We start from the raw sequence: 12,736 nt of genomic DNA, 5'->3' as shown, positions 1-12,736 counted from the left end.
AGTCAACTGCAGCCAGTGAAACTGGAGGAGGAATGAAGATTCTTTCCGGTTTGTTTATTTCTTCATGGTTGCATCTATTTTTGTGCTTTGAAGTTCTTAGGTTTATTTCAATCTTCAGTGAACCTTTAGTTTATTTCATCTCTTTAGTGAAACTGATAAAGCATGGAGAGGGAAAACAGGAAAGAAAGGACTATATTCAAAGTTGAGTCACACTTGGGCAACATACACAACCTGCAACCACAAGGTGTAATTTACATTAATAAAAACACATTGTACTGACTAATCGCTTCAAAATTTCAGCCAGATTTCAACATAGCTATGTAACTGCAGTGTGCACATCACCTAAAACAGGATGCATAAGGTTCTCACATGATAAAAGAAATTGAGCTCGGAATAGAGACCTAGTGAGCTGCCTCACAACAGTAATGGTAAAACTGCATCTCCATTATTATCATTCATTCTCTGGACTCCAGGTTTACTGATGTAATCCCTTCTCTCCATTCCAAAACAATTAAATGAATAAATAGAAACTTGAAAATCCTAAACCAGTAGCTTGCCTTATTATTGCAGTAAGTGTGCAGTGGACATTGCATGGCTATAGACTGAAGGTCCTTTGACTTAGAGTGAATTCAGAGCAAGCCTTAGCAACTTCAGTTGGGTAAATTTAGTTTTTGCCTGTGTCTGATCTAAAGTCTGGACAGACATCCAAGTATTCAAAGGCTTGGGTGCCACAGGGCTTCAGATATACTTCAGTATGGTTTGTAGTGCAACACTGAAAATGCCTGAGGAATACATAAAGAATCTGGGGATGCTGCTGTCTTCTGGGTCTTACAGAGACAGGAAAGTAGGACTGGAAGGAATTTTGAACAATCTTCCATTTTAGCCCTCTGCCTGTGGCATCACCTGTACCATGTAATATCTTTATGCTGATTATTTTTAAAAGTAAACCTAGTATTTGAAATGTATTTATTATGGATCATTTTAAATTGTAGAGAAATTAAGAAAAAAAAAATTAAGTTTGTTACCAGGAAATTAAGAACTTAATATTTGCTGAAATAAAAAAAGAATTGCACCACTCTTGTTTGAAACATGACTACCTTTCTCTTAGCTATCATTAAAATCCTGAGCTTTTTGTTACTGACACAAGTCAGGAGTAATAAACTTAAATGATATAAAAGATATGACAGGTAATTATCCTCAGAGATACTCTCTAAAAAAGATACTTTAATGTATTGTACTATAATGTACCTAGCACATCTCTTCCATAAAATGTAACCTCTATTATGCACTTCCAAAGAGTAGGAAGTGTTCTTATTCTAAGAGCAAATTTTTCGTATGCTCTTGTCTCTTAAAAAAGAAAAAAAAAAAGCACCAAGAAGTAACAACCAGCCTTTGATGTATAATTTCCTGTGCTGTTGCTAAACACAGAGTGAATTTTTTGTACTTTTAGAAGGTTTACTAAGGCTGTGTAATGTTACTTTTGAGATCAATGTACTGATTTAAGAATAACTAAAGCATTAAAGGCTGGAAAAATTTTACACTGGGGATCAGATATAATGATGTTCTGAATACATTGCCTCATGTGTCCAGCTAGAACTTTGCATGTTATAGTAAATACAGCTGCGTTTGCTTAAATGATAAGGAATTAAATTAACCTGCTATGTTTACATTTATACTTATGAGACGGCCTGACCCGATCCCACCCTTCTCTGTCCATCTGGTGAACTGTCTCCCTAAATGCTGAGGTGCTGTCCATAAGCGTTGCGTGGTGGCCATCTGAAGCCATGGCAGTTTGTGGATGGTGCAGAGGAAAATGCAGATGCTTCAGAACACTCTTCATGAACACAACCTCCAGTTTCTCTGCAAGCCTTGTGCTAGATGTCCAGTGGCTTACCACTATCCTGGGATGGCTTTGGACAGTTCCTACTGTTAGAGCCTGTAAAACCCAGTGCTCAGACTGATACCTGTGTCTTACTTCAAAGGTGGCAACGCTACCTCTTTCTCACTGAGATGAACTGCTGCCCTGTGGTACTCTTCAGGTAATATCAGAGAATTTCCAGTTGGAAACCCTTAAGGAAATAAATCCACCACTGAGGCATACAGGAAAGAGCATTCTTTTAATTTCTTTGAACTCTTCTCCATGTAATAGAGCAACTCTTGAGACATGTGTGAGCAGCCTGAAACCCGAAGGTCAAAATTATTTCCAATTCATCTGACAAAAATAATGACCCTTTCTAGTGTTTGTTTCACTGGTGCAACATTAATTAGATTTGCGTTGTTTTCATGAAGTTTCTGGGTTTGTTTCAAATTTATTTCTCAATACTGCCGGTCTTTTCCATGTATGACAGAGCAGACCGAAGGGGCAATGTTTTGTTCCCTGGCAACCCAATCGGTTTCACAGCACAAGGGTATCATTTCCCAGTACAGTTAGATTTATTACACTATGGTCCTATGAAACGGTTTGACATGCTTTCAACTAGTTAAATAGCAATCTGATGGGATGTGAAAACCACAGGAGTCAGGAAAAAGGTAATAGTCTGTGAGTGGGCCTTATCTGTCACGCTACACTGACACTTATGGTTTCAAGGGGAACTAAATACAACACATTTAGGAATCTAATGCAAGAAGTGACCTGGGTTGGGCTTCACGTGGGAGATTTCTGGTCTGGTTGCCAATGACTATGTTAGACTAGTGTTTGTCACTTCAATACTTTGTAGACTGTGGAAGAAACCACAAGGAACCCTTCACTAATGAGGAAATGAGGTGTGTGAATGGGGAGCCTTAGGTCTCTGAATAGAAAAAAGAAAATCTACCTTCTCTGTTCTGTAAGGCAAACGATCTCAGAATTAAAGTTACTTCAGGCTGACAGAGTAGCCAATAGTAGGAAGGGGAGATAGTAATTATTGCTCAAACTTATGACTGCAGTGGGTATCCATTAGGTTAGTCACAGCACATAACTTTGTAGAAATGTCTCATGCAGAATAGCGATTAGATTTATTCTCTAAGCAGACACCTTAGCTAGATCAACTGGCTATGCCCATGCTGTGGTTGCTTTTCATCTGGCTTCTTTCAAATTGTACAGCAACACTTGTGTGGTGACCGCTATTTGAGTAGTGCTACTTATTCAGAATCACTGTTTCACTATCATCTAATCAAAAATCTTTATTCTGTGGTGCAAAATGCATTTTAAATAAATAATAATCTTTCAGCTCTTAGCTCCCAGTAAAATATCTTATATTAATGAAATTATAAATAGCAAGTGCCAATTCTATGCCAGTTCTAGCAGCACAGAAAAGAACACATTGTGAAGGAAAACGCACCAGGTTTTTGTCGCCAAATTCTGTTGTTTATAAAGCAAGTGCTTGTGAGAAAGATAATTCTGATTTCATAGTTCTTCAACTTAAATACAACTGTCATTTAAGGCTCTACTATTATTTCTTCACATGCTCAGGAAAGTATATGCAGGCACACATCCAAAAAGGTGGCAAAAGATGTATGGCCGAAGCAGTTTCATGACTTGCTGTGGTGACTATGTATCAAATACAGTAAGATTTTTGCAGATGCAATTCTTAAAGCATCATCCACAGTTCCTCTTTAAAATGAGCCTGTTACCAAAGAACTAGTTTATCTGAAAACAACAGTTAAAAGACAAGATGGCTTCACTTTTCAGAAAAATTTTAGTCAACTAAGGAGGAATTGATATACACACCATTTTGCTAATGTGAACCTTAGACCACCAAAACCTTTATGAATAACTATACAAAATCAAATTTAGATTGATGCATAGAAGACATCTAAATATACTTGCATCATTTTCAAATTTTGGTTAAAAATAAACTACATAACTTTTTATATATGTTTAGAAAAAAACCAGTCTGCTCTGACTTGCACAGAAGCCCAAGTCTAAGACTTTTATATAGAATTAAAATTGTCCTGACTTTTGCTGCATTTTTGAAGTGATTTAATTTTGTTTTGAAGCATTTCCCCAGTGTGTGCACTGAGTTTACTAAGACTGTCCTGACCTTGGAGATCGTGTGATATTTTATGGTGTGCAGTGACATTTATGTGCCCAACTTGGCTCCAATAAATAGGTTAATTTCTGTAAATTAAATGCCAGGTTTGAAAAATTACAAGGTGATTTAATAATTCTGTATTGGCCTTTTGAATTCAGAACTGGGGCAGTTGACTGGGCAGTCCTTTGTCAGCTGCAAATCCACAACTTCTACACAATTTTTTCAGGTATAAAGGGTCAAACTAAAATTGTTGGGAAAAGAAATAGCCAGGTTTATAGTTTCACATATTCTTGAACACCAAAATCCCAAATACATGGCTCAATTAACAACTGACAGATTTATGTTAGAGCAATGAGTTCAAATTTTAGACATACTCCTTACACGTCCCAAATTAGGTTATATCAAAGTGTCTCTTGAATAAAAGTACCTTAAATGATGGGAAGTATGACAAAAACCCCTTACTGTTAGTACAGAGTTAATATTCAGACATTGTAAATAAGATTCAGAAATGTCCAACTGTAGATGCTGGACAAATTAATTTCTTTTGGTTTTCAGAATCAAACCATGACTCATATGGATTTGGATTTTACTTCATACAAACATCTACTGGTTATTAGGTGCCAGCTTTAAAAAAAAGGTGGTCTTGAAGCTCCCCTTTCATTTGACCTGAATTAATGTAATTTTGTTGCTAGTAAATTACATATTAATCTTTACCTTTTTATATAAATCAGAACAAGAGGATCTATATGTGACCTTAAAATAAAGAACCATGTGATTAAAAGAGGTACAGACCTAGCAATGACAAGAAAGCACACTGATTTAAAATATTGTTCTTACAAGTATCTAGTTTGTTCAAAAAGCAGTTTACACATATTATAGTTGGTAGCTAAACTGCAATTTAGCTTAAATTTCTAGAGTCTGAATCAAAGTTATTCTTTATTCTGTTTTTTAAGTAATATGTCTGAAGTTACTTCTGCTGTGTATTCTCATTCTTGGATAATCTTTCCAAAGGATATGAGTCACTTCTCCTTTATTTGTAAAGAATATGGAAAAAGTAAAATATTATTATTTTGTGGGCATTTGGAACTAGATGTTAAAAAAAAATAGGTGGGATGTTGATCATTGTGAGTCATTTCTTGGGAAGAAAGAAAGAACAAACACTAGCTGCTGACCTACTGCTATGAAAGCCAAGGATTTACTGCTGACTCAAGAAGTAGATATTGATAGCTGCAGAATAAAAAGGAGATCTTGCATCAGGACTAAAGAGGAAAGTCTTTCCTCTTTAAGAGTTACAAGGAGCTGCCTGTGTTGATTTCTTGGAGACTGTTATTTGTTTAAACAACTTTCTAGTTTAAACATGTTAGCCAGTGAGAACTGTATCCTGCAAATAGTTGTAACAACTAAATGAGTCTCCTGAGTTTCCAAAAGTCCTGGCAAATCTGGTAGATAATGAAGTGCAAGACTGAACTCCATAGCACTGAGGTAGCTACACCACTAACTCCCAGCGCAATCCCCTACTGTTTCTTTCACCAGTCCTGGTTGGTATAAATATTGGTATAAACAAAACTGAAGCAGCATAAACACTTTGTAACACATTTGCATTCTGATCAACTAATTGAAAAAAACATGTTTTGATACCAAAACTGATCTTTGAAAGTCACTTTGTGTCACTGTAGGCTTTGTATACTTTATTTATACCAATCGAGCAGCTGCACTGGAAACTTCTCACTTATGAGTGTAACTACACAAACTACCTGTAAAGCATGCACAACACAAAAGACAATGCCTTTAATAATTATGACTTAATTATACTTATGATTTGCCTGTTTTTGTCAAACTGCAGTGAACACACTGTGGTGAAGCCTGGTAATTATATTTTCTGCAGGTATTGTTTGTTTGTTGTGTTTTGTTTTTTAACAAGGAAAGCTTCTTTCCAAATGCAAGGAAGCAGTTCCATGGCAGTTTGAGCCAATGTAAGTCACGCCTGCTACTCTTCCCTGTCTCTTCTCGTTCTCTTTCTGTACAAAAGAGACGGTTTTGTGCTGGCAGAGGCACTTGAGCAACTCAGTAGCGAGCCAGTGCAGAGTGATGATTGAAAACTAATTCTACACACAGATTCCAGTACTCCTAAATGATGAATTGGGAATGAGCAGCAGAGCAGGATTGCCAGGAACATGGCAGTCTGTATTTATGTTTGAAAAAGCTGCTGTGAAACTGTCTGAATGAGGCTTTCATAAAGAAACAATTATAAAAATGTGCTCTGTCACTACAAAATGACAATTTTTTTAAGACTTCCAATACATATTTGAAAATCATAGTCTTAGTAATGCTAATAAAAGTAATACCTACTCTGTGATCTTTATATGAGTTTATTCATTGTTACTTCTAAGTAAACCTGAAGCAGTGGTAACAGCTTGGATGCCACGGATTTCCAAAAATCAGTAACAAGTAAAATGCTACACTGAAATGTTTGCACTTTAACAAAATGATTGTGGATGTTTACATCAATTGTTTTTAAAGCATAAATGTTTAACTGTCCACTACAGAGTGTTAACTTAGGGATACAAATGGATCTGTGTGCTTAACTATTATGTCTTAATGTCAGTCAGAGGGCTCACACGGCCACTTCAAATCCTTAAAAAAGGTACCTTTGCAGCTTTGGATTTGAAAACCATGTTCAAGTTGCAACCCTGGAACTGCTGATCTCCAGCCAATAAATCCCTGGGTAGTCTTAGGTACTGGGGGAGATGGAGTCACCTAGAATAAAAGTAATGTGTAGAATTCAATGATTAAAAGGGTTTTGATTGTAATTTCTGCCATGTTACATCCTTTTTTGTTCTGTAGTGTGGATGGAAATGAAAACTGATAAAAATTAGTGTTTTTCAATACAATCTACTGAATTAATGTCCTGAACACACATTGATACTAATGGAAGGAAAGAAGAACTTCAAAAGATAGCCCAGTTGCCTGCAAGTTTGATTTATAATACAGAATAATTTATAATTTGAAAAGCTGTTAGAATAAGTTAGGTCCCATTCTATAGCAAGGCACAGGGAAAGAGAAATAAAATGGCAAAATTCTGATGAACTAACTTCCATTTTACCATCTTTCTAAAAAAATCCAGTCTTTCAGTGATTAAATTGGTATGTAAACAGGACATCAATAAGCAAAGTTATTGTTTAGTAGTGTATGTTGTTTGGGTTTTTTAAAAAAATTTTGATCAATATCTTTCTAAGGGCTTTACTGGCTTTACATTTTTGGTAGAAGAATTTTTTCTTCAGCTTTAACTTTTTTCCTTACAGAATAATAATAATCTTTAAAACTAGTTAACTTCGTTAAACAGGACAAACAGCATTTGATACTTGCTGTAATGCATTTGGTAGCAATGCAGCCACAGAATAATAGTTTTGTAGCCAAATGCTAAAGGTATTACTGACCAGGCTGGCTTTTGAATCAAGAACTACTTATTCATTCCACCTTCCTTCTACTTTAAAAGATGGGTAAACTTCAAGTTAATCTGCGACTAATCTATCTAAAAAGGAAACAAAACAAAAGTCAACAGTCTCTGTTCACTGACTGCTGTGCTTACTTTGGCTGAATCATCTCAATTGGGCACGTTATATCATTTTAGCATCTGGGGACTTAGTAGAGAAATACACAGCAAGAGAACAATGTTTCAGTTCTCTTGCCAGAGTTGCTTCGCTTTGTTCTTCGGCCAAGATTAGAAAATGTTTATGATATTTAGGTGGAGCAGTTCCTCTGAAAAGATAATTTTTATGGCCAAAAGTGCCACCCACTGAGCAGGATAATGAAGGAAATCATGTCCCACTTATGATCTGTGGGAAGGGAATATGAAGAAGCAATTAATAATCTAACCTAGAGAGAAGAACAGATACGATGACTGTTACCATGAAGGTAAATGTGCAGAAAGACACATAGTTGTGAATAAGGACTTAAGAAACTTCACTCTAATGGGTAAAGGCTGAACTAAATCACAGCTAATCCTTCTCCTTCTTAGCAAATAAAGATTCTGAGGTGAAATGGAAAGTACGATCCCTGTCTCAGTATGCACCAGGCTATGCATGCTACTTTAGCAGCTGGTAACTATCTGTGTGATTTGTTAACACACATACACCCTCACCGTGCTGAAGCAGAGGTAAACTTGACTGAAATTGGAGGTCTGAGACAAAATTGAAGAACAAGTAGCACTAATGGCAGAAATGCTCCCATTTCATTTGTCTGCCACACTGAGCAGTAGCTCTTAATTTTTGTTTCAATTTAATCTCAGTAAAAGCTTTTACTACTTCCTCACCTTCTCTCCCCACCCTTGGAATCCTTTGAAAGAAAGCTAGTTCAGCAAGTAGGAATTTCCAATCTTTTTTGTTTCTTTAATCTTCTCTAAGTGCACTAACCTCCCTTTCTGAGAGCATATCCTGCTTCCCCTTTTTATGAATATGTTCCTCTCCTAATGCCATTGATTTAGCTGCCTGTATAGTTATCCTATTCATTGGTGATTCTGACACTGTATATTTATAAATCAAACCATCAGTCACATTCCACTCTCATTTCCAGCTGTTTGACAACTTTTAGACTCTGAATATGTGAATATAAATCATATAATATAAAATCAAATAGTTATGGATTGGCTCATTAGAACTGGCTTCTTACTAATTTGTGCCACTAAAGATGACAGTGGCATTGTCTCTGCCAAAAAAAACCTGTCTTAAATAAAGCTAGTAAAATTACTGCATCTTAACCAATAGTTAAAACGGAGAATTAAGTTTATGACAAGCCTTGAAATAAGACATGTATATGTACATTTGAATGAATGCTGAGCAGTCATAAATGGCTCTGTGAGCACTATTCTGTACTAAACCGTACAGTTGACTGTTCTGTTACTAGATGTCACAGAGGAGTGCGTGGGGGAGGTGCTTTACAGAAAGATGATTATGTACAGTGAAAGCTCTGTGAACTAACAACCATATCCAAAGGGCAATCCTTGTCTTAAATGAATGCTTTTAAAGCATCGCTCGGGTTGCAAATACAATTTACTTTGACCTTTAGTTAAAGGCCCACCTCTACGAGACAAGTGATTTTTAGTGCTTGTGTGGTTTCTTAAGACAGATATTGCTGTATTGCAATTTTAAAATCTAATTTTCTAACCTTAATGTATTTTTCCATGGGTGTCACAGGTCGAACCTGCAGATGTTCTGGAAGTTGTATCTTGGGCTTTGTATTTTCTTTCTTTTCATCTTCAATCAACTAAAACCAAAACATCAACATTAAAAATTGGACTCTTTATCTTTTGAAATATGCTGTAATATCTGATATCTACACCATTCCCCTCAATGTTGCCTCTGAACTCCCTGTTCTGTCCATCTAAAACAGGACTATTTATTGTAGTGCTTTGGAAATTACTGTAATGTATTCTTTGGTTTCAGGAAGCGATGCAATTCTTAATTTCAGATGAAAGGCTAAATATTGCTGAATGATTCCAACTCTGTTAACTACATCACGGGTCTAAAAAGGGATAGAAATGCTTCTTACATGTATATTATATGACCACAAAGCAAAGATTAATAAATAGTAAATACATATGTTCACCAATAGTAACAATGCACAGTTTGACAACTTTTCAGCTGTACATCTGTTAGTACTGTGCAAAGCTGGTATGAATGACAGACCATAGTTATCAAAGATGGATGTTGAAGCCCAGAGGACCAGAGTATTCAAAAGTGCTAACTTGGATGCCTGCAGTAGTTTTCAAAAAATCCTAGAACAGATTAAGTACTTCTAGCCCCATGAAAAGTAATATAACTATTCAAGGGCTGCATCAATCCTGTTCTTTAGCAACGAAATACTGTAATTCCAAATGTAATATTATGTGCTACTATGTTCTGATATCTAAACATCACTGAGAATAGACATGTCTCCAAATATTTTCATTTGTAAATTCCCCCACTGAAAATTTAATTAGCTAGAACCTCTTCCCCTAGATTTTTAAACTACCATATGGATAGACAAAGGGGAAATATTTTCCTGTCAGTGTGCATCTAGTACTTGCTAACACTACTGGGAGTCATGTTTCTCAAGAGCAATATATCAGAATATGCATAGCATGTAAATTATCACTTGCTATATTTTATTCAGAGAACTGAAACTTTGAACACATCTTAAAAGTAGTGCACTTGTTACCTCAGAACCTAGCTTAGTAAAGCATACTTTTCTAGTCCTCTGTGCTCTCATAGTTTGTTGTCCAGATAAATTAGTGTACAGGTAAATTTCATGCGTTGCTTATATGCAGTTTAATTTTACCTCCTTAGGAGGAGTTTTCAAGAATCCCCATTTGTGAGACCATCTTCTTGCAGCTTCTCGTTCACTTTCAATGTGTTTTTTCCTGAAACAGAAAAATATTTAAGATTATTTTGAAAGCTTTCATTAAAAAAAAAAAAAAACCAACATGCAAACCCAACTACTAATGTCACAAAGCACAGCACTTTAGCACGAATCTTTAGATCTGCACTTCAAAACAAGTTTATATATGAGTTAACAATTGTCTGACTCTGAAGTAATGGGGAAGTATTTTCAATAGGTTGGAAATGAAACACTAGGCGTGAATGCACTTCCTTGCAAACTATGTTTGTGTTAGGAGTTGAAGGAGGTAAATTTTTCTATGACAGATTTTTTGAAAAACTTGAAAAGGAAGCATCGATGTCCTTTTAGACATACTTTCATTTACTATTGACAGATCAAACGACCCTTTGTCCCCAGCTCTGCCCCGGCCCTGCTCCCCGTTATCCCTCACCCCCCGCGGGAGGATGACGGGGAACACGGGAGCACATGGGCTGTGAGGGCCCTGGCGCTCGGCGCTTCGCCTCTGGGCATTGCCACTTGAGGCTACTGAAAGCCCTGGGCTTTTTGCACTGGCACGCCTCCGAATGAGCACCCACACTTTCCGAACACACGCCAAGTGAGTGTATGGACAAATCCCTACAGCCTCGGCCCGCCCGAGAGTGGGCGGGGCGGCTGCCTTGGGCGGGAGGGAAAGGGGGCGTCTCGGGGCTGTCGGCTGCGAGGGCAGCTCTGGGGCCGTTACCAGCAGTTGTCCCACGCCACGAAGCTGCAGGACTGCGCGGGGCCGGGGCGGCGATGCGCCGCGTCCGCCATGTCCGCCGGCGGGGAGCGCCGGGCCGGGCCCTCGCGGCTTGGGCGTTGCTGGGCGACGGCGGCGCGGGCGGTGGCGCGAGCGGCCGCGAAAGGGCGGGAAGGGCCGGCGCGCGCCGCCTGAGGCGCTGGTCTCCCCCCCCCCCCCCCCCCCCCCGGCCAGAAAGCTGGGGAAGCGCACTTGATGTTGTCAGTAGTTTTTTTTGGGGGGTGTCTTTTGAGTGTTTGTGCTTTAAAATGAAAAGTTATTCAGTAGGAAAACATGTTGGGATGAGGCTGATGAAAAGCTGTTGCCTTGCTGGAGGAGTTAGCCCGTATTTCAGAGGAAGAGGTCTTGCCTAAACTCGGTACCTTATAGATTAGCCAGGTTCCTCTTGGCAGAAAACAAACTAGTTGGGCACCTTTCTGAGTACTGAGTTGCTAACAGTTTGTTTTAAACCTGGACAAGGGAGTTGTTCAACAGCCATTAACCTGCAGCATTTCCAGTCATTTGTAATGGACATGAAAACTGGTTGAATGATGCTGTTCTTTTATACTGATAAGAATCAGCTTGTTAATGTGTCCAAAGCTCAGACTTCTATGATGGGTGTTTGCTTCTGTTTCCTAGTTTTTATAACCTGCCATCACCAGTTCCTAGGTCCTCGATATGCACCAAAATTATTTTTTGGTAATTGCAGTGGGAAATAACATTGGTCTCATGACATACAGTGTCTTTCTGATCTCTTTTTCTGGTGGATATTGTTCTTTACAAACTACATGCTAGTATTAGAAGTTCTGAGAAAGACCTCAACATACTTTATAGGTTATATGTGAGAACCCAAAAAATATTTACAGCTTGTAAAAAGTTCACTGTGTTCCAATATATTAATATTTTTGGCTCTCCATCAATTTTTTGGTAATTTTATTTTCTTGCAGTTGCTTTGTAAAACATTTCAACAATGAATGTAGCCAACTGGCTCTTTGCCCTTGTGGGTTTAAATAGTTCCCTGACCCCTTTCTTTTCGTCTGGAAACTGGCTTGTGCAAACACACTGTAAATGGTTAATGTGACTTTTCACACCATTGGATAGTTATTATCCTTATTATAAAATAAATGCAGAAAGGTTTTGACCTAAGCTGAGTGGTTTATAGGTAGTGTGTTTGAATGCTTAATTGCTAGCTTTTTATTTGTTTTTTTTTATAGAGCAAAGGATCTGAAGGCCTTAAATATTTGAGTATGAGAAGACTGTATATACATTTATTAGTCATTTTAGTACTAAGAACCTCTATTTGACTAGGAGGAGAAAAAAACCTCCTTCTGTAGTCCTAAAATGGCAATTAATACTGCTCTTCTGGGTCTCTAAAAATCATTAAACTATCAACAAATAGAATATTTCACTTACATGTCATTTCTTGATTCTCTAATTGATAATTAGACTAGCAATTAAATCAGCTGGGTATCCTATCACACCCATAAATGCTTACTCATTGTCCTACTTAATTAACTCCTGCTGCTTAGTCACATTTATCTCAGGAGCCCTCTTATTACAGCCCTGATGCTTTCTGTGAAAAAAAAAGTAA

General features: G+C 37.5%; 1 protein-coding gene across 1 annotated transcript; it reads right to left on the bottom strand.

The window, feature by feature from the left end:
* Positions 1-6,602: 6,602 nt before the first annotated feature.
* On the bottom strand, positions 6,603-11,180 carry CIMIP1 (ciliary microtubule inner protein 1). Its single transcript, XM_074920606.1, has 4 exons — positions 11,110-11,180; positions 10,329-10,410; positions 9,177-9,275; positions 6,603-6,770 (listed from the first exon to the last, which is right to left on the bottom strand). The coding sequence occupies exons 1-4, from the start codon at positions 11,178-11,180 to the stop codon at positions 6,615-6,617; spliced, it is 408 nt and encodes a 135-aa protein (XP_074776707.1). The 3' UTR covers positions 6,603-6,614.
* Between the last annotated feature and the right edge of the window lie 1,556 nt (positions 11,181-12,736).

This window comes from Athene noctua, chromosome 16, assembly GCF_965140245.1.
Source record: "Athene noctua chromosome 16, bAthNoc1.hap1.1, whole genome shotgun sequence".
NCBI lineage: Eukaryota > Metazoa > Chordata > Aves > Strigiformes > Strigidae > Athene > Athene noctua.
This window is presented reverse-complemented; position numbering and strand designations above follow the sequence as displayed.